The following is a 22,204-nucleotide window of genomic DNA, read 5'->3' as shown; positions in this document are numbered from 1 at the left end:
ATGGAGATGTGAAAGAACGAATGGAAAATAATATATACTAGTAGTACATACGATTATTATAGTATACGACAACAGTTTTAATTTAAAGTAGCTCTCTTTTTCACTTTATGGATGTTACGTCGTAGAGATCACTGATATGTTATGTTCAATGTTTAAACATCATTTTCCCGTTTTTTAAAAGACACTTTTTTGGTCGGCAATATATTTATCTATAATCTATAGGTTTAGACGTTTAGTCCATCGTGAGATTAACAACATTCTCCATAGGGGCTGTTACAAACCTTACACATAGGTAATAGAGACAAACTAACCAACACAAATGAGTTGAAACACCCTCTCTCACATATAACGATTTTTGGATACACATGTGGGAGATGCACCATGATGATTAGGGGTCTAAATTGGTTTCTTTTATAGCGCATCTTTGTATATATCCACAAAGGCACAAACGTTCAATTTAAGTTGGTTTCTTTTTTAAGGCGTTTTGCTTATAAATCTACATTAATGATAATGATTTGATGTTAGATCAGAGCAGAGACAAATTCGAATTATTGACAAGCACACTCGGAAACGTTTGTCTTCGATAAAAATATGGGAGACATAACATATGATCGAGCATGGGGGCAATGGTTGCTTCACGATAACAAAAATTTTGATTATAGTTATTCAAATTGAAATTCCTTTAAATCTTGCTAATTATAATTGCATTTGTTGTAAAAATTTTTAGAAAAAAAAAATTACAGAAACATCCTATATATCATAGATCTGTGAAATAAGCAAACCGTCATCGTAATTCGTACACATATTTACGATATCCACGTCAGACAAACAAGCTTCTCAATATCAAAACAACTTATAAAGACCACTAGTTAATTAAGCTGTTAACAAGTGAGAATTCTTATAAATTTTTACGAGTATATTATATGGATATCATGGAGAGTTGCCTCTCATATAAAGCTAGCATACTATCTGGTCCAGATTTCACAACCTAAGAACTAATGTGAAAACTAAAAACTTTTTAAAAAGAGATAAAAACGTGTGTTTCTAGCTATGACGTATAACAATGGTTTTGTGGTAGAGGACTAGACGTTTAATTACTATGAAAGTGAAAAACTTTCAAGTCACATTAATTTGGCACCAAACCTCTCTGATAAATTACATAAGTCATAAAAGTGAGTTAATAAATTTTTTTTTTGACGTGTGAAACCATTTTCTTCTTCTTGCAATCAATCCGATCTGTACGAAAGATGTACAAGTGAAAAAACCTTCAACAAATATCCATGATACTTTGACGTGTGATTCAAGTTGTAAGTACTAAAATATAAGAGGAAAGAAAAGTCTTTCAATTTGATGAATGGCGTCCAATAATCTCTAACTATATTACTAATAAGCCAACATTATAAGCAAGTGTTTAACGCGTTTTGAGAGGACTCTCAGCAAGATTAGGTGTGAGTTTTTCCCTATAAATTCCACATCTCTGTTATCCCATTAGCCTCATAACACAAACAAAAATATCACTAGAGAAGAAGCAAAATAGAAAAAATGGAGTTCGAAAATCTTCCTGAAGATACCAAAAATGAGATTCTGTCAAGGATGCCTCGCAAGTCCATAGCTAAAGCCAGCTGCGTCACTAAGAAATGAGAGTCAATGATCCGATTCATTTCAAGATTACGGGTGTTGTTTGCCCCCAACGACATAATAGCACTTCGGTAATGTAATGTGCTGTTTTGCTCTTTCCATCAAGAGGAGAGACCACTACTGTTGTCGTCGTCTAGTGAACAATGGATGTTCATCCCTCTAGAAGGACCATATACGTTTAAAAAATGTTAAAAATGATATATATACTAGATGGTTACCTATACGATAAGTAGATAATATGTATTTTTAATTGTTTATATATTTATATTATTTTGTGACTATTTTATAAATATAAATTGTAGGTGTAATTGTTTATATATAAAAGAAATTAGTTTTTTTTTTGTTCTTTGAAATGTTGAATAGATATTAACAAAAAATAAACAAAACATAAGTAAAATATTCTTTTTATTTATGCTACTAATATAAAAGATGATGTTGTGTTCTTCCTTCTGGTCCCTATTGTTGTTCGCAGGTTCATATTTCTAATTATATCAGAAATAATTAAAAAAAAAAAAATGTTTATGGTTGTGTTTATATTTCGGCCTACAAAACATGTGATAATTTTTGATTGGGACATGCTACAATATCTGACTTTGCTTTTGATATGAACTAAAACTGAGTTGATTGATTGAAAATTAATTAAAAAAAAAATGTGAATATGCCGAAACAAAGCCGATTAGGAGGGCTTGTGGAATTGGGGACTATGAAAGTTTAATTAATAGAAACTATACTGATGTAAGAGTTTTGTTCTTTTAAGTGCTTTAGCTCTATGCCTCTGAGCTATAATCTCACTCCATAAAGTTTTGATTGTTGGGTCGTTTTTTTACGCTCTTGTTGTGTATTTGTAGCTTTGTTACATAGAGGATTCTACTTGCAACCAATTAGATTAGTACCAACTTTTATCTCCAAAATTCTTTGATTTTTCGGTTGGGTTGATCTCATTCTCTGATTGATTAGTGTATGAGCTAGATAACAATTTCCACACTAGGGGAATCAGGTTCATCTTCTTTCAAGACTAACAAATATTGGTTAAATCTTTCTGCCTATGGTTTAGTGTCTTGACAATGTCCTGCCTTGTTTTTCGAAGCCTACACAGGAATATGGCATCAACCTGCTTCACTTGATATGCACTCAAAAACCAAGTCTTTCCCTTTTCAGTCATTACCATCTCTGTGCTAGCTTTCGTCTCGCCCTCTTCTCTTTGGATCTTCTTCTGCTCATGGTGTGTGGATTTTGGCGAATACAAGGTGAGACTACTTGTCATTCTGCTAGGATGGTTTTTTTTTGTTCTTTGTTGTAAAATACTTGTATGAAAAATATGCAGGAATGCTCCTATCGTGAAGGCAATGAGGCAGCAAACTAAAGATGTTCCAAATGAATTTAACATGAGGCTAAGTTTTTTTATTTATTTATTAACACTTACCTTCATTATAGATATCCAAAGGGGGTTAGAGATACATCTACAGCAAGTAAATAAATAAAGAGAGTTACAAGCTTTATACTTAATGAAACATTCCAAACCATAAAACGAGGAAGGAATCCGCCGGTGAGGAAATTCGTTGAGCTCGAGATTGATTATACCGTCTTAGACTCTGCTGGTCGTGTGTTCGAGCCTAGGAAAAGACAATATGCTATAACATGAGGCTAAGTTATAACACGTTTATAGTTTCTTGTGTATGTTTGACCTATCGCTTGGTGTACATATTGTTCAAATTATGTTGTTTCAATTGGTATATTCCATAATGAATATAACCCAGGTCTCTCTCCTTTCTCCTTTAGTTAACACTTGTTTCTGCAATACAAAATTGCTCCTATCGTGAGGGAAATTAGACAGCAAACTGAAGATATAATAAATAGATTTAACATGAGGTTCACTGAGGTAAGTCATACGTTTAGAGTTCCTATGTATGTTTTGAACTGAGCTACCAGTTGGTGGACATATTGTTCAAATTATGTTCTTTCATTGGTATTCCAGATTATTACCCAATTCAAGGAGCAAGGACTTAATTCTGAGCCATGTTATGCCCTGTCTGCGTCCATGCAGAACAAACAAATTCATCTTCCTGCTTCTAACCAAAGCATTCACATAAGATTTGAGAGAATATAGAGAGACAAAAGCATGTTTTGTGTTTGCTTTTTTTTTTTTTTTTTCCCTTCTCCCTGAAAAAGTGCTGAATTATTGGTTCATGAACCTTCCTGCTAGCAAAATTGCAGGGAAAGAAGAGCCTTTTGAGTCTTTGAGTTTGAGATATACACATATCATCATCATCCTTATATGCCTTTTAACTTATTTCCACTTTTGTTGACTAAGGAAAAGTAATCCAATACAAAAAATTTGTGTCTAATTATGTTTTCTATGTGGTGCTGAAACTTGAGTTTTGGTTTTAGAAAAATGGTTACAAAAATGAAAAATCACATCTTATATCAAATACTGAATGGAGGTTTCTAGTCAAAGGCTTAAAAACTCAGCTTTGGTTATCAAAATATACATTTAGTTATATAACATTATTTTCTAAAATCATAACAGAAGTGTTTTTTTTGTTGTTTAGAAATTTCTTTATATTCGTAATAATGATATGGGATTCGTGTAACTAAAAGTCTAAAAGCAAGCTGCTCCTTCTTTTATGGAGATGTGAAAGCATGAACGGAGAAATAATACTAGTAGTACATACGATTATTATAGTATATACGACAACAGTTTTAAAGTAGCTCTCTTTTTCACTTTATGGATGTTGTAGAGATCACTGATATGTTATGTTCAATGTTATCAGTGATGTATTGAAACTCTGGTCCATTGCTTTACTCTTTACGTAATATGATCATTTACTCTTTCAAAACATCATTTTCCCGTTTTTCAAAAGACAATTTTTTGGTCGGCAAATATATAGTTATCTATAATCTATAGTTTTAGACGTTTAGTCCATCGAGAGATTAACAACATTCTCCATAGGGGGTGTTACACACTTTACACATAGGTAGTAGAGACAAACTAACCAACACAAATGAGTTGAAACACCCTCTCTCACATATAACGATTTTTGGATACACATGTGGGAGATGCACCATGATGATTAGGGGTCTAAATTGGTTTCTTTTATAGCGCATTTTTGTATATATCCACAAAGGCACAAACGTTCAATTTAAGTTGGTTTCTTTTATAAGGCGTTTTGCTTATAAATCTACATTAATGATAATGATTTGATGTTAGATCAGAGCAGAGACAAATTCAAATTATTGACAAGCACACTCGGAAACGTTTGTCTTCGATAAAAATATGGGAGACATAAGATATGATCGAGCATGGGAGCAATGGTTGCTTCACGATAACACAAATTTTGATTATAGTTATTCGAATTGAAATTCCTTTAAATCTTGCTAATTATAATTGCATTTGTTGTAAAACGTCTTAGACAAAAAAAATACAGAAACATCCTATATATATCATAGATCCGTGAAATAACCAAACCGTCATCGTAATTCGTACACATATTTACGATATCCACCGTCAAACAAACAGGCTTCTCAATATCGTCACCAAATCTTCAAAATTACATCTTTAATAAAATTGAAACATATGACCCCTTCATTTTCATAATCTGATTACCTATGAAGATCATTTTAAAGTAGAAGAGTTTAGATTTGTTTAAAACATACAAGTAAGTTTCACGAGTTTCGAACTAAAATCCGTTACAGGATTAACAACACTTACTTTTAAAATCTTATATTAAAGATTTTATCACAACAACAATTTAGAGTCCATGCAACCCAATAAGCTTAGTCAACCCGAACGTAACCGCCATAGCTAACCAACCTCCAAACAAAACCCTAGCCGATGACCTAACCGCTGGTGCCTTCCCTAGCGCCGCTCCTAACCACCCGAAAACCATAAGCGCCACCGTAACCGCCACCACAACCGCAACGATCCTCATTTTATACTCCTTCACAAACGCAGCCGCCAAAAGCGGCACAATCGCACCCGCGGAAAACGCAAGTGCGGACGCAGCCGCCGCTTGTATCGGGCTAGGAAGCTTCTCTTTCTCTATCTCTCCACTATCTCTCTCCATCTGAGCCAACTCTATGTCGTACTGAGAGTAAACGGAGACAAACTCTCCGATAGCCATACTACAAGCTCCGGCGACCATTCCGGCAAATCCGGATAGAATCATAGCCTTGACGTCATGCTTAACGGCGCCGACTCCCATCATCAACGACGCAGTGGAGACAAGACCGTCGTTAGCTCCGAGCACGGCGGCGCGTAGCCATTGAGAACGTTTTGAGTAGTCGAAGGTTGTTGATTCTTTCTCTATGTCCATGTTCGTGTTATGACCTAATTGATCCATGTTTTGATGATAGCTCTTTGTGTTTTTTTTTGTTTTTTTATTTTGTTTTGTTTTGTTTTGTTGAGTAGAGAATCGAGTAAGTGTGGAGAACACACGCTAGGCTGAGTTCTATTTATGGAGATTTTGGGGTTTACTTTTTGGTTTGGTGGAGACAATATGTGGAGCATCATCACCACTTATTGTTTGTTTGATTTTTGGTTTATTAATTTGTTAAATACAAAGGAAAAAAATTAGCAAATCGCACTAAGTTATGGCCAGGTTACATTAAGATACTATTTTACAAACACAAACTATATGTTTAGAAGAAAGCCAATATAGAAATGTTATTTGGATCGATGTTTATAAATTGGGAGTTGGATTTATTTTTCTATATTATATATCATCTTCAACGAGTATATTATAAAATGATATGAACTAAATATGAATCCCCCAAACTTAAGTGGTATGTATGGATACGCATCTTATACTTTTTTGTTTACACTTGTCAGCATATATAGACGATAGCTTTGTTTTTAAGTTAACATAATCTTTTACGTATATAAAAGACCCAAAATGGATAATTACAATTGATACATAATCGTAAATATCATAAACAATTTGATTTTTATGATTTAATAATAGTTCACAGTTATATATAACATACGATCATATTCATTCGGGTTCCATTTACGTAAACTACGCGATAACAAGAGGCAAGAGCCCGGGAAATTGTACCATACCATACATGTATTTTTAATAAGCCATATGGTTAGATAAAAGCTATAGTCATTTTCAATATGAAATCGAAATTGGTACGCTCAGCATATATAGGGGAAAATAGCATTTTTATACTTTGTTTCTATTAAGAAATCGGTTCGAGAATTAAATTGAAAAAGAACAAAACATTTAATTACAGATAAAATATAACGAGTAGCCTCAAAAAGAGGTGTTGTAAAAACCACATTTTGGTGTGTTTCTCGATATTTTTATATAACTAGAATAAAAATTTCTTAGTGAGGCCAAAAAAGGCAGTTACATGTAAGAAGCTGTTCTGTCCTCTTCATAATCAAAGGCATGCATGTCTTCTAGGGAAAAAGAAGAACAGAACTTATAAAAAGGAAAAGGAAATCTCAACTTGCATCCTTTAATATACGCAACCTTTAACCCAATTTTGTTGAGCATATCTATTTCAACCTGATCCATTACTTACTCATTCTACCTATGATACTATTTTCATGTTTTTAAAAGTAATTCAAAGTAATTTTACTTAAATGAAACCATGACGCAAGTGAAAATTTTGCTGATATTTTACATGTTGAGACTAATATGTATAGATGGTATCCATCTCAACATATAAGTTAAAAAAATGTCAACATAGAGATGTTTGTTTTTTCCTTTTTACTAAATTACTAGGTTTGAACCTGCAGTACACCGCGGGATAATTTTTTTTTTATAAATTGTATTTTTAATAAATTTTAGTTTTTTCATATTTTCAATTTTATAGTATCATATTTTATTTGCTGTGTCATCAAATTTATCATAACTAAATTTAAATCTTTATTACCTATCAAAATAGTATTTTTTTCTATTGTGCTATTTTTATTAGTCCAAATTGGTGATTTTGTTTTGGTTTTTTTGTTTGTCTTGAAAATTTTGCGCAATAATTCTTTAATAATTATATGTATGTAAATTCATCTTATAATCATATTTATGTAAAATCTAATCCGCTCCATTACATGGCCTACAATATTATAAACTTATGTAAAATCTAACCCGTTCATATTTTAACCGGCAATCATAGTTTTACATTTTAACTGATGTATTGTTAAAATATTTTATATATGAATGCAACTAAAAAGAAAATCTTACTTACATCAGTTTAACATTTTAATCTTTTATGCTGTTGACAAAAAAAAATGCAACTATACAATTACTTAAATCATAATATATAATTTGGTCTAAATTTATGATTTCTACTGAGGTTAAGTAATTAAGATTTAATATGTTAAATTTGAGTTCTTCATATCCCTAAACTCTCTAATAGAACTCAAGAAAATCTGAAATTATTGCAGCATATACGTAGCATTACATTTAGCTTTGTGGATTTACAACATTAGATGCTGACTATTATTTGGATTGTTTAGCTTTGTGCATGTGTTAAGATTTCACAAGATATTATAGTTACCGTATATACTAACTAACCCGTAATCACATTTAAACAGTTGGGTTCACCTATTTAACCCATTTACCCAAACAAAAACACGCGGACCCTATACTATTTGGATCGAATTGAATTCAATTTCTGATTTATTCCCTAATTATCCTTTTTAATTTTAATTAGTGTTTTCTAAATGCATAAATTGAATGGCAATTGAAGTAAATAAAACCATAATTTTGGACATTCTTAATTTTGTACTCCTCTTTTAATAGTATTAAGATAATTTTCTCATAATATTCTTAATCACACGAAATTGAGGTATCGTTTATCAAATCAGTTTTTTTTGTCCAATCCTGTTTAACATTGTACAATTTTCTTTTCTATTTTACTTTCTCGTTTTTTTTTTTTTGTGTTTTTTTTTTTTTTTTTTTTATCAAAGAGGTGTTATCATTCCATTAGATAGAAAATAACATACAAGGCCAGGATTGTTTGGGGTACAACAGAGAATAAGCTAAAACAAAACATAAAACAATACAAGTACAAGGATATATAGGAGCATTGGAGGATAAGAGCTTGAGAGCTATGAGCCATATGCTAGAAAGCAGCATGGAACCTGTGAGATCAAGACCAACCGATGCAGACTCCTTGAACAAGTCAAAGGAGTAGGGAGCCACTGTCTTGCAGATTTGAAGACTTGGCGGAAAAGAGAATGGCAGAGCTGTGTTGCCAAAGGGTCGAGCAGGGGAGCTGATACTCTGATAACCGGTTACTACATGTGTAGTTGATGGTCCAAGGTTGATAGGGGGAACTTGGAGAGGTTGTGGTAACTCCTCCTTGGAGAGAGGGTCATAATGCCACTTTCTCGTTTTCTTTTAATTAATATTTATACTTTTTTCCTCGACAAAGAAATGAACCAAAAAAGGAGAAAAGGAAGGGGATATGGGAGTAGCTAGCTAATCAATCACACTATTCAATTGATTTTAATTTTTAGTAATGTTTGACCTCAAAAAAGTTATCAACGATTTTAGATTTTAGTAGTGATTTGACCAAAAGTTATATCACATTTGAATGGATATATCACACGAAATACGTAAACCTTTCGAATAGGGGCTGCTAATTTTGGGGGTTTTGTTTTTGTCATGTGTCGGTGTAGGAACTAGTTGTTAGTAGAAATGCAGTTAAATTATATGTCTGGTTTCATTTGTTACAACTTATGAGCGTTTCATCAATCAAATTACTTTTACAATAAAAAGGGAATCAGATGTTTATTCACACAACATATTCTTAAATCCCCTGAAGACCACAATCCACGATGATCAATTAGATCCGTTTGAAAGTGAAAAACCTAAACAACAAATAGATAGTGAACATGTGAAAGTAGGGTTTCGTGATATATAAATTAACAATAAAACTATATAATAAAGAAATGGATTGATGAATTGGAAAGCACTGCAAAAATTATAATGAGATATAATAATGGAAAGAGACTGATAAGTAAAGAAAGAGGAAGAGTGTGGTTGCCACACGAAGAGCACCATCCTTCGCCATCATCACCCACGCATCACCACACTTGTACATACACCACCACTCGATTCATCCTACACTTAATGCAGTCTCTCAATAGTTGATTTAACTATAACAATCTATATAATAATATAATATACTGTATATATATATATATATCATCCAATAAGCATGCATACGTACTCGCCTACGTACATATATACTCGCCTTGCCACAACGATTAACATTATTAAAGTTTTGGAATATGTTAGACAACTAGCAAGTGTTTCAAACATATATAGTAGACACACATATATTTAAAAGATAAGATCACACAGTTTCTTGTAACTTATGTCATATAGTAAATTAGTAACGTTGTAACATACGTCATATATATAGTAAAACTATCGTAATTTAAAAACTGATTAGACTGTGATAGTTTTCAATTTTAATTCGATATTATCCATTGATTTAAAAGCTGTGAATCCTTATATGTTAGTAATATCACTTGATTGCGAGGAAAGGTTTCAACTTTATTTTATCTTTAAAAACCAAATAATAGGAACATGACTTCTGTATGGCTCTAGTGGAGTTTTAAGATTTGACGGTTCATGCTTTCCATTTGAAGGCTTCGTTAATGACTATGTGTTGTCTCGTTTTGTCTACCATTATACGAAACAGAAAAGACTATATTCTCTTACGTATATTCTCTCCGAATATAACCATATAAAATAATAAAACACAAATTTAATTAAAATTTCATGAAAAACATATACTTTTGAATACAGAAAAAAAAATTGACGCTTGGGGTCCCTCACTACTTTGTAAGTTTATATAGGCTGAAACAAAGCAGGCCTCAAAATATGGGCCGATAAAATCATAGCTCTTTCCAATAGGCCCATTTGATCCAATATTGGGATGGTCTGTTTCTGGTTTCTTGATCACTCGTGTGACAGAGATATTTATCCGACTTAATTGTCATTAAAAACAAAAAATACAGGCAAGTTAACAAAGGACCACCACTCAAAATAAATTAAGTTCTTAACAATGTTATCATTATTTGGATCTATATACCCACCATGCTCCATTTTTTCCCGTTTCTTCACAGTTTTACACAATTAGGTCATCTTTAACTATTTCTAACCAGTTCTACTTTTTCGAAAACGAAAAAGTTATTATACTTGAATGACGATTTGTCAAATTTCTCAACCAAATTCTATAAGAAATTCAACCGACTCCACCAAATGAATGTGCTACTATTAACAGCTACATTTCTTCATATAACCCAGTTGGTAAAGAGAATAAGTGGACAAATATAATATTGATTGTTAAAACATCAATTTAATGGAATTGTGAATTGGTGACTAAAACAAAGCTTGCGTCTTATGCATGATTGGTATAAATAAAGACAAAGCTGACAGCACAAATGCATGAGAGAACACAATGTACTAAAACTCCTCTCTTTCTCTGTCGTTTCGTTTAAAACAGTGCCTTGACCGAGAAGAAAGCAAGATCAAAAACAAAAATGAGACACCTAATTCCTCAAATCGGTGATGATGATGATGATACTGAGCTTGGTTTAGCGGCGGTTAGGCTAGCCAATTGCACAGCCTTACCGATGGTTTTCAAAGCCGCCATCGAGCTCGGTGTCATTGACACTCTCTACGTAGCTGACGTAAGTGGATCCGGTTTGTTCCTCACACCTAGTGAGATAGCGTCTCGGCTTCCCACAAAGCCTACTAACCCTGAAGCACCGGCTCTGTTGGACCGTATGCTTCGTTTACTTGCTAGCTACTCCATTGTCAAGTGCCAAGCCGTAGAAGGTGCGAGGGTCTACAAAGCCGAGCCAATTTGTCGCTATTTCTTGAAATATCATGTTGATCCAGAATTGGGAACACTTGCTTCTCAGTTCATTGTATCACTCGATAGCGTCTTCCTCAATACATGGTAAGACTCTTTTCATATTTCTAATATAAGATCGATATACAAATAATTTAGAGATATTTTTTTTTCTAGGGCACAATTGAAAGATGTGGTGCTAGAAGGAGGAGTTGCATTTGGCCGTGCCAACGGTGGTTTGAAACTCTTTGACTATATAAGCCAAGATGAGAGATTAAGCAAACTCTTTAACCGGACCGGATTCTCCGTGGGGATTCTGAAGAAGTTTTTACAAGTTTATAGAGGTTTCGAAGGAGTTAATGTGTTGGTTGATGTAGGAGGAGGAGTTGGAGACACACTTGGTTTTGTTACTGCAAAGTATCCAAACATTAAAGGAATCAATTTTGATCTAACTTGTGCTTTGTCACAAGCTCCTTCTTATCCTAATGTTGAAAATGTGGCTGGAGACATGTTTGTAGATGTCCCAAGAGGTGATGCTATCCTCTTGAAAGTAAGACAAAACCACAAACCATACTCTGCTCTAATATGTTAATACTTTTTCTCAAGTGTTTTTTTACTTACTTAATCTGTTTTTTTTACAGCGTATACTTCATGATTGGACTGATGAAGACTGTGAAAAGATTCTTAAGAACTGTTGGAAAGCATTACCTGAGAATGGGAAAGTGATAGTTATGGAAATAGTTATTCCGGATGAAGCAGAGAGTGATGATGTGCAATCCAACATTGCCTTTGACATGGATTTGTTGATGCTTACTCAACTATCAGGTGGGAAAGAGAGGTCCCGAGCCGAGTTTGAAGCTATAGCTACGAATTCAGGGTTTCAGCATTGCAACTTTGTATGCCGTGCATATCATTTATGGGTCATTGAGTTTTCTAAATAAGGCTTTGAAGTTGTAAGCTGATCCTTCTTGTGTTCTATAAAGGGGCTGAATCGTACCATGGTAATAAAAGTTGTATGGATCTTGATTCCATTGAATAAAAAAAGAAGAGATGATATTGTGATCTGCTTAGAACTTGTAACCTCTTATTTTTCTTTTGGAATGAATGAAACTAATAACTATGACTATAAGTGACATAAACAATGTTGATCCTCCTACTAACCGGAATCCTAATCTGATTCTTTTTATATTTCTAATATCATTATTATCTTCATGATCTGAATCCGTTACTTGAATTACTTCAGCTTCCCAGTCTTCTTCTTCTTCTTCAAATTCAATTTCTAACTCTTCTTCGTCATCATCACTTGTTTCCCTATCCACTGGTTCTTGGATCTTGTCTCGTTTCTCATTTCTTCTTGGTTCAGTTGATTCTTCTTTGTCTCTCTCTTGAATCTTTTTCGAGTCTTCAAATTCAGTTTCTTTGTTCTCTTTTTCTCTGCAAGAATGTGTCCTGTCTTGTACCAGTTCTTTGATCCTTCCTTGCTCTTTAATTCTCTCTTGTTCATTATCATCCTTTCTTTTTGTTTCTGTCTTTGACGTTTCTTCATATTTAAGGTTATCTCTTAGTCTTTGTTCCCTGCTCTTGTCTTGTTTCCTCAGTTCATCGTCTTCAGCTTTTGCCAAGACATCCGTAACTATGCTCTCCTTGTCTTGTCCTTCTTTGTTGTTCGTTTTCTCTTCAACCAATTCTTTGATGTCATCTCGGTTTTCATGTGTTTCCACCATTTTAGTTGATTCTCGTTTTTCAACTCCCTTTAACTTTCTTGACACCTCTGCTTCTGCATTTTCTTTATCTTCATTTATGCAACTGTTTGTTTCTTTCCCAAGCAGTCCCGGGTTCTTCTTGTCCTGATCGTGATGGCTCTTCTTCTTATGAGACTCTTGTTTTTGAGTCTTATTTCCTGAGATATCATCATCTGTCCTCTTTGTCTCTTGGTTCTTGTTCTCTTTTGATTTACCACTTGTGTCCACAAATGATTGCTTCTTGTCTTGCTCGTGTTTCTCAATCTCTCCTATCTTCAAAACCTCTCCCAATACTGCCCCTGCTCTGTTTCTTTCTTTGGCTTCTTTATCATCGCTTGTTTCCTCTTCTGCAATATTTTCGCTCATTATATCTGACTTTTGTTCGTCATGTTCATGAATCTTACTTGAGCTATCATGTTCTTCAATTGTCTCTTCTTTCTCAATGACCTCTTCCTCATTTCTCTTTTGTTCATGAGACTCTTGTTTTTCATTTGCTTGAGTCTTACTCCCGGAGCTATTATCATTCCTCTTTGTCTCTTGATTCTTGTTCTCTTTTGATTTACCACGTATGTCCTTTTCCACATCTGATAGCTTCTTGTCTGTTTCTTGTTCTTCAATCTGTCTTACCTTCCCAAAGCCATCAGCCCTGATTTTAGTCTCCACCTCTTCCCATACTTCCCCTGCTCTGTTTCCTTCTTTTGCATCTTTATCATCGCTTGTTCCTTGTTCTGCAAGTTTTTTGCTCATATCTTCTTCCCCATGTCCTTCTAGTTTATCTGAATTTCTTTCTTCCTGTTCGTGAATCGTCCTTGAACTAGCATATTCATCTACTGTCTCTGCTTTCCCAACAACATTCCCCTCCTCTAATTCTTCTATCCTCTCGTCAATAGTTTCTATTTCAACCAGTTCTTGATGTTTTTTTTTGGAGCTACTGTCATTAGCTTTCGAAGCCACCTGCGGCATTCGCTTTGAATTCTCCTTCTGCTCGCCTTCTCTTATACGATATTCTTCTTTTCTCTCCCTCTCAGTCATTAGTTCTTGTTCTGCATATCTCTTTGGCTGATCTGATCCTTTTTCCTCAGCATCTTGAGACTCACTTGAAGCCATAGATTTTTCCTTGAGCATTGCATTATATCCTCCCCTTTCATTCATTTCGTCTTCTCTATTCTTCTCTGTTTCTTTTCCCACTGATTCTTGGGTATTGCTACTTTCTTGTATCTCACTTAGTTTCCGGTGTTTCTCTACTTCATCTGATTCTTGTACTTTATTTTGTTGAACCTTTCTTGAGCTACAATCCTCAGTTGTTCTCTTCATCTCCTCAATTTCACTTTGTTCCATTCCCTTTTCCTCTTCTCTATGACATTCTGGGATCTTGTCATGCTCTCCATTTCGTAGAAACTCATATGGTTCTTCTTCTTTAATCTCTTGGTTCTTAGTGCTGCTGTCAGTCTTATCTTGCATCCGCTCTTCTGCAACTTTCTCATTTGCCTCTCTTTCTTTCTCAGGAGCATTTGATTTCTCTTCCATTGTTTTCCTAATCTTCTTCTTATGTTCCTCTTCCTCACTTGATTTAACATTGTTGATTTTTGTCTCTGCCTCTGCTTGTCCACTCTTTGACACATTTGACTCCTTTTCCAAAAACTCTTGACCTTTTCTAAGGCTATCATCTTCAGTCACCAACTTTACCTCATGACTACTCGATTCTCTCCTCTCTGTTTCTTCAATCTTGCCTTTCTGTTCTTGCTTTTTCTTCTCATTTGAATCTTGCACTTTGGTCTCTTGAATCTTCTTTCTCACAATACCATCGTCACTTGTTGACTTGAACCTTTCCGGTGACATAGTCTCAACAATCTTTCCTTGTTTTCCCTTTTCTGCTCTCCTTCCTTGTCCATCATCTTTGCAATTCTCTGTTTTTCCTTCAAGTTCCGGAACATGTGTTACTAGCTCTTTTATCTCTCGGACATATCTTGACTTGGGAACCTCCTCTTTTGTCTCTTTCACTTTAGGATCACTTATTTCAGGGATCTTTTCTTTTTCCATGTGTTCTTCTGATTCTTCTTCAATCGTTTTAACCGTTCTTGAACTTCCGTTCGCATTGCTTGCCACTACAGCTGCAGCTTCCTCTGCCTTTTCATCTTTCTGATCCCCTGTTACGTCTTCTAGGACCATGTCTTGTTTCTTGTACATCTCTAGCTCTTCCTTTTCAGTTTCTTGAATCTTTGTCGCAGAACCATCCACGAGATTTTCTTCTTCTTTTTCGCGATCACCTACTTCTTCTTTTAGTACTGCTTCCGACTTGTATAGCTCCTGTTTTTCCGGTTCTGAATCTTTATTCTCCCCTATCTTTTTGTTGATCTCATGTTCAACTTTTGTCTTAGCCTGTGCAACTTTCTCATATCTTTCTTCTTCATCATGTTCTCCTTTGCCTTCTCCTGTTTGTTCATCTTCCACTGGTTCATGAATCCTTCTTTGCTTAAACTGTCTCTCACGTTCACCTAAATCAAATTTCACAGTCTCTTGGCTTCTTCTTAAGACACCATCTCCATCTTTTTTCTTGACTTTTCCTCTGTAATCATTTAATTCCGTTTCCACTACTAACTCATGGATCCTGTCTTCTTCCCCACGTCTCTTCTGTTTACCTAATTGTGGATCTTCTTCATCTTCTCGAACCTTTCTCAAGCTTTCATTTATAGTTTTTTCCCTTCTCTCCACAATCTCATTCTCCTCCATTGCTCTAGTTTTGTCTTTTCCCTCTGTTTCTTGCATTTTGTCTTGTGTCATAGATCTCTGCAATTCATCTTCATCCTGTTTTTCAGTCTCTTGAACCCTCTTTGAGCTATCTTCCTCAGTTTTAAGTTCTGCCTTGACAATAATCTTTTCTTGTTTATCATCAGTATGGTCATCTCCACCAGTGTGTTTATCTTTAAGATCAGCTGCTTCCTCTTTAACCAAATCTTTTCTCTTTTCTCGCTCCTCGTGTGTCCAATCTTCATATGATTCTCCCTCTAGCTCAGCAATGTTCTCCACTTTTTCTACTTCTACCAACTGAGGAATATTGCTTTGCTCACTGTGTCTCCCAAATTCATCTAAGTCTTCTTGGCTTCTTAAGATATCATTCTCATCTTCTTTCTTGACTTTTTCTCTGTAATCACTTGTTCCCATTTCCACTAGTTTCTGGGTCTTGTCTTCTATTTTTCTCTTATAAGGTTTACTCGATTCTTGATCTTCATCATCTTGAACTTTAGTCAAGCTACCATCTTTTGTTTTTGTCCTCATCTCCACAGTCCCCTTCTGCTCCACTGCTATATTTTTCTTTTTGTCCTCTGTATTTTGCATCTTTGGTCCATCATATTTCTGTTGCTCAGTCTCTTCAACCTTTTTTGAGCTCTCTCTTTCAGTTTCCAGGTCTGCCTTGGCCGTTACCTTTTCTTCTTCTCTATGGTCATTGAGTCCCGCTTCAACCACTTCTTGAATTTTGTATGGTTTCTCCTGGCTCTGTAGCTTTTCAGGTTGTTCTTTATTAATCTCTTGAACATCTACAAAATTGTCATCCTCTTTTATTGTCAAAGGCTCTACCATATTCTCATCCTCTTGACAACTTGGTTCCTCTGCCCCAGTTATCCGGGTCTTATCACGTTCTTTGTGTATCTTCGGTTCATGCAACTCCTGTGCTTTGCCACCGTCAACCTTTCTCAAGCTATCACATACATCTTCTTCTTCTTCATGATCACCAATTTTCTCTTCTACCAATTCTTGAATCTTGCTTACATGTTCCCTTTCCGTCCCATACGACTCATGTTCTTTAACACCTTGAACCTTTCTTACAACATCATCGTCGATTTTGATCTTTGATTCTGCACCGCCATCTTCTTCTTTACAATCCTTGATTTCCTCTTCCACCGGTTCTTGATTCTTGTCTCCATCTTCAACATTGTCTTGCTCCAGTTGGCTGTTCAAGTTAACCAATTCTTGTTCTATCTTTTCAGGTCTGTCATACTTCTTCTCTTCACTTCGACAAACTTCTCTGTTGTTGTGGAGTTCTGAATCTGTTTTTGCAGTCTCTTGGCCTTTTCTCGAGCTATCCCTGATTTCTTTCTCTTCTTCTATTATTTTAATATCATCAACTTCTCCGCGACCACTTACTTCACCTACTATGAGTTTCTGGAATTGTTTTCCACATCTATCTTCTTCATGCAACTGTTGTTGGTCAATCTCTTGAACTTTTTTAGACTTATCATTCTCAGCTTTTGTATCCAACACTGCAACGATTCCTTTACCTCCATCACTAACTTTTTCTTCAAGTGCTAATTCTTGAATCATGTCTTTTTCTTCTTGCCCCTTCACTGCATCTGAATCTTGTTGTTCAACATCTCGAAATTTGCTTGAAATATCATCGTCATCAGCACAAAATTCTGTTTTCTTCTCTGCAATTTCGTCTTTATCCTTGGCTTTCCCATTTTTTGAAAAGTTAGTCTTCTCTTCAGCCAGTTCTTGGATCTTTTCTTGTTCCCTGAGTATTTTTGGTCTATTTGACTCTTGCTCTCTTGTTTCTGTTTCTGCAATTTCATTTCTTTTGTTTTTCACCAGTTCTTGCGTCTTGCTTTCTTTCTCAGATCTTGCTGGTTCATTCAACTCTTGTTTTATCTCTTGAAGTTTTTTTGTGCCAGCATCATTAATCTTTTTTCCTGTCTCCTTAATTTTCTTTAAGTACTCTTCTGGCTGATTCTTTGTTTCCTCTTGAGAAAGCTCTAGGATCTTGTGTTTTCCCTCACTTATCTCCTGAACTGGTTTCAAAATATCATTCCCTACATATGTCTCTGCCTTTGTTTCTTTTTCTGCAATTTTCTTCTCTTTCCCTTCATCATTTGTTTTGCTTTTCACCAGCTCTCGTGTCTTGCTTTCTTTCTCGGATCTTGCTGCAGGTTCATTCAACTCTTGTTTTCTAATAATCTCCTGAACCTTTCTTGCGCCAGGATCATTAGTCTTCGTAATTTTCTCTTTGTATTCCTCTGGCTGATTCTTTGTGTCCTCCTGGAACTTGTGTTTTCCCTCACTTCTCTCCGCTACTGGTTTTGGATTAATATTCCCAATATTTGTCTCTGCCTCTAGAGTTTGCTCTTCCACCAATTCTTTGATCTTTCCATGAAATTGTTGTTCTTCAATCTCTTGAAGCTCTTTTAAGCTGATGTCTTCAGTTTGTCTTCCGCCCTCAGCATTTTCCTCTTCATCTTGTTGCTTCTCAAACAGTGCATGTATCTTGTCTACCTCATCTGCTTCTAGTTTATTAGATTCAAAATCATCGTCAGTTTCTGAAACGTTTGGTTCGAATCCTTGTCCCATTTTTTCATCAACCTCTTCTTTGCCATCCTCATTATTTATCTCCATCTTTACACTTTTCTTCTTCACCTTTCTTGCTTTTCTTTCATCACCTGTTTTCTCTAACAATTCCACCTCTTGTGGTTCTTTCATCTCTTGAACTGCTTTTGGAATATCATTCCCAATATTTGCCTCTGCCTCTAGAGTTTGCTCTTCCACCAATTCTCTGATCTTTTCTTGCTTTTCGTGTTGCTTTTGTCCCTGAAATTGTTGTTCTCCAATCTCTTGAAGCTTTGTTGAGCTGATGTCTTCACTTTGTGTTCCAACCTTAGCATTTTCCTCTTCCCCCTTTTTCTTCTCAACCAGTTTCTGTATCTTGTCTACCTCATCTGAATCTATTTTATCAGATTCAAACTCCTCAAATTTTGTCGCTGCAATGTTTGGTGCAAATCCTCCGCCCATTTTTGCATCAACTTCTTCTTTGGCATCCCCAGTTTTTATCTCCATCTTTACACTTTTCTTCTCCTCCTTTCCTTTATCACTTGTCTTCGCCTGGACTGGTTTTGGAATATCGTTCCCTGCATTTGCATCTGCTCTTGGTGTTTTCTCTTCCACCAATTCTTTAATCATTTCTTGTTTGTCTTGTCGCTTCTGTCCCTTAGACTGTTGTTCTTCATTCTCTTGAAGCTTTAAGCTGATGTCTTTACTTTTTCCTCTCAGATTAGCATTTTCCCCTTCATCTTCTTTCTTCTCAACCAGTTCATGTATCTTGTGTACCTCATCTGCTTTTAGTTTATCAGATTCAAACTCATCAGCTTTTGTCTCAGTTTCTCCAATGTCATTGTCTGCAACTAATTGTGTTCTATCAATGTTTGGTCTAAATCCTTCTCCCATTTTCTCATCAACCTCTTCTTTTGCATCCCTTTTTTCTATGTCCATCTTTATAAATTTTCCCCTCTCGTGACCACTTGTTTCCCCTTCCAGTACTTTCTTGCTTTCTTCATTGTGTATCTTTGGTTCTTCAACCTCTTGAACCTTTCTCAAGCCGCCAACATCATCATCATCAATCGCTTCCGTTTCCATATCTCTACTTTTAGTTACATGAGGTTTTTGTTCTCCAATCTCTTCAAATGCTCTGCTTCCAAAATCATTACTAGTAGTCTCTGCTTGTGAATCTTGCTGCTCCATTACTCGTTCTTGTTCCTCATGTCCTCTCTGTTCATGAGAATCTCGTTCTTGTTCCTCATGTCTTGTCTGACCATGAGAATCTCGTTCCACCATCTCTCGTTTCTTGCTTTTTTCATTGTGTATCTCTGGTTCTTTAACAACCTCTTGAACCTTTCTCAAGCCAACATCATCATCGTCAATCTTTTCCTTTTCCATTTCTCTACTTTTAGTTACATGAGGTTTCTGTTCTCCAATCCGATCTTCAAATGCTCTGCTTCCAAAATCATTACTATTAGTCTCTGCTTGTGAATCTTGCTGCTCCACTACTTGTTCTTGTTCCTCATGTCTTGTCTGACCATGAGAATCTCGTTCTTGAATGTCTGGGAGCTTTCTCAAGCTACTGTCCTCATTCTCTTTATTTGAATCACCAACGATTTTTTCTTCTTCTTGTTCCTCAATCTGGTTAATCTTGTCCAAATTATCATCATTAGTTTCTTCCATATCCTTTTGTTCCTCTCCCAAAACTTGACTCTCTCTTTCTCCAAACTCTTCTTCTCTCTGAATCTCAGTCTCAGAGTGTTGGCTATATTCTTGTTCCTCATGTCTTGTCTGCTCATGAGAATCCCTTCCTTCAAAATCTGTAGGCTTTATTAAGCTAATGTCTTCACTTTGTGCTCCAACCTTAGCGTTGTCCTTCTTCTCAACCAACTTTTCTGTCTTGTCTAGCTCCTCATCTGATTCAAGATCTTCAGTTTTCATCGCAATATCTGCAAAGTTTGATGCCAATACTTCGCCCATTTTTGCATCAATTTTTTCTTTGGCGTCTCCATTATTTATCTCCTTCTTTACAATGTTCTGCTTCTTTACAATTTTCTTCTTATCCTCCTCTCCGTTTCCTTGTACGATATCTTGAATCTTGCGTTTGTCATTGCGTCTCTCTCGCTCTTCTTTAATCCCTTGATCCTTGCTCAAGCCATCACCATCACCGTCGCCGTCAGTCTTTGTCTTTTCTTTTGCTCCACTTTTACTTGTTCTATCCAGCTGCTCATCAGGTTCTTGTCCTTCAAATGCTGTGGATCCAAAATCATCACTTTTACTCTCTGCTTCGTCGACCCGTTTCTGTTTTTTATCTTGTTCCTCATGTCTTGTCTGCTCATATCCTTCAATGTCTGGAGGCTTTCTTAAGCTACTGTCCTCATTACTCTCAGCCAATTCTTTTTCGTCTTCTTCCAGAATCTTGTCTTGTTCATCAATCTGGTGACTCCTTTTCTCTAAGTAATCATCCCCAGTTTCATCTTCTTCCTTTTGTTCCTCTCCCAAAACTTGACTCTCTCTTTCCCCAAATTCTTCTTCTCTCTGAATTTCTGTCGCCTCAGAGTGTTGGCTATTTTCTTTTTCCTCATGTCTTGTCTGCTCATGAGAATCTCTTCCTTCAGTGTCCGGATGCTTTCTTAAGCTACTGCTGTCCTCACTCTCTTTATTTGATTCAGCCAACTCTTCTTCTTCTTCTTCTATACATTCCATAGTCTTGTCTTGTTCATCAATCTGGTGACTCTTCTTCTCTAAGTAATCATCCCCAGTTTCTTCTTCATCCTTTTGTTCCTCTCCCAAAACTTGACTCTCTTTTTCTCCAAACTCGCCCTCTCTCTGAATCTTTGTCTCAAACTTCTCAGACTGAACATCAGTTTCTTCCCTTATAACTGTACTCTCCTCTTCAACTTCTCCCTTGACCACTCTTTCTTCTTCTTCTTCTTCTTCCTCAATATTAAATCCAGAAATCCCCTTAACTCTTTTCGGCATTGTGATTGTAAGAGTGGCATCATCATCATCAAACCTAGCTTTAATCTCGTCTAAAACCACAGTATCAGGAATCCTAAAAACTTTCTTGAAAACCCTAAATTCAACTTCTTTCCTCCACGCCATCCATCTAATCATAACCATTTCTTCCACAGGCTTCCTCCCTTGTATCGTAATCCTATTCCCCTCTTTGTTTATATCTATTTCAATTCCTTCCTTTTTGAATCCTGCCCCAAAAATTATATTTTGAATCTCAACAATCATTAGAAGAACACTAAACCCTAAATCAATTCCATCGAAATTAAGTCTTTCGAGCACGTAAGCAAAAACAAAGAGGCAACAGAATTCAAAAGAAGTGATATTTAGTATTGACCTTTGATGTGAATGATGATGATGAACCTTGAATCGGTTTCTCGAGAAAGAACCAGAGGAGGACCAAACGGGTCTTTAGAGAAGCGGAAATCAACTGAAGACGATACATCCTCTCTTGTTCTCGTGACCTTTAGTCCCAATTCGAGCTCCATTTTGTTTAACTTCTTTCTCTCTGTTCTCGAGTGTTTTTTTTTTTAAGTGAGTTCTAAGGTTTTGATTTGTCTGATGGCTACTATGTTCCCCCAGTAAAGAGTAAAGGGCTGGCTAATATATTCGTTACTTCTTCTTTAGGACTTGAAGATAGTCAAAAAGTCAACGCCTTTCCTCTTTTGTTGCCTTCAAATAGAAGTAAC

General features: G+C 35.6%; 3 protein-coding genes across 3 annotated transcripts; 1 reads left to right on the top strand and 2 right to left on the bottom strand.

Moving 5' to 3' along the window:
- Window positions 1-5,058: 5,058 nt before the first annotated feature.
- Window positions 5,059-6,076, bottom strand: LOC104713348 (vacuolar iron transporter homolog 2). Its single transcript, XM_010430447.2, has 2 exons — window positions 5,348-6,076; window positions 5,059-5,242 (listed from the first exon to the last, which is right to left on the bottom strand). Exon 1 carries the CDS (start codon window positions 5,976-5,978, stop codon window positions 5,388-5,390), a length of 591 nt encoding a protein of 196 aa, XP_010428749.2. The 5' UTR covers window positions 5,979-6,076; the 3' UTR covers window positions 5,059-5,242; window positions 5,348-5,387.
- Window positions 6,077-10,868: 4,792 nt separating this feature from the next.
- LOC104713346 (indole glucosinolate O-methyltransferase 5-like) lies at window positions 10,869-12,523 on the top strand. Its single transcript, XM_010430445.3, has 3 exons — window positions 10,869-11,565; window positions 11,635-12,007; window positions 12,099-12,523. Exons 1-3 carry the CDS (start codon window positions 11,144-11,146, stop codon window positions 12,396-12,398), a joined length of 1,095 nt encoding a protein of 364 aa, XP_010428747.1. The 5' UTR covers window positions 10,869-11,143; the 3' UTR covers window positions 12,399-12,523.
- On the bottom strand, window positions 11,875-22,087 carry LOC104713347 (uncharacterized). Its single transcript, XM_087466825.1, has 2 exons — window positions 21,853-22,087; window positions 11,875-21,706 (listed from the first exon to the last, which is right to left on the bottom strand). Exons 1-2 carry the CDS (start codon window positions 22,001-22,003, stop codon window positions 12,525-12,527), a joined length of 9,333 nt encoding a protein of 3,110 aa, XP_087322951.1. The 5' UTR covers window positions 22,004-22,087; the 3' UTR covers window positions 11,875-12,524.
- Window positions 22,088-22,204: the final 117 nt, after the last annotated feature.

Source organism: Camelina sativa, chromosome 9, assembly GCF_030686135.1.
Source record: "Camelina sativa cultivar CO46 ecotype springtype chromosome 9, ASM3068613v1".
NCBI lineage: Eukaryota > Viridiplantae > Streptophyta > Magnoliopsida > Brassicales > Brassicaceae > Camelina > Camelina sativa.
Note: the sequence above shows the minus strand (reverse complement) of the source record. Positions and strands in the feature narration are given on the sequence as shown.

Coding starts and splice junctions, on each gene's coding strand:
- LOC104713348 (XM_010430447.2), bottom strand. CDS start 5,978: ATGGATCAATTAGGTCATAACACGAACATGGACATAGAGAAAGAATCA.
- LOC104713346 (XM_010430445.3), top strand. CDS start 11,144: ATGAGACACCTAATTCCTCAAATCGGTGATGATGATGATGATACTGAG. Junction 11,566..11,634: donor AGCGTCTTCCTCAATACATG/GTAAGACTCTTT, acceptor TTTTTTTTCTAG/GGCACAATTGAAAGATGTGG. Junction 12,008..12,098: donor GTGATGCTATCCTCTTGAAA/GTAAGACAAAAC, acceptor TTTTTTTTACAG/CGTATACTTCATGATTGGAC.
- LOC104713347 (XM_087466825.1), bottom strand. CDS start 22,003: ATGGAGCTCGAATTGGGACTAAAGGTCACGAGAACAAGAGAGGATGTA. Junction 21,707..21,852: donor CATCATCATTCACATCAAAG/GTCAATACTAAA, acceptor TTTTTGGGGCAG/GATTCAAAAAGGAAGGAATT.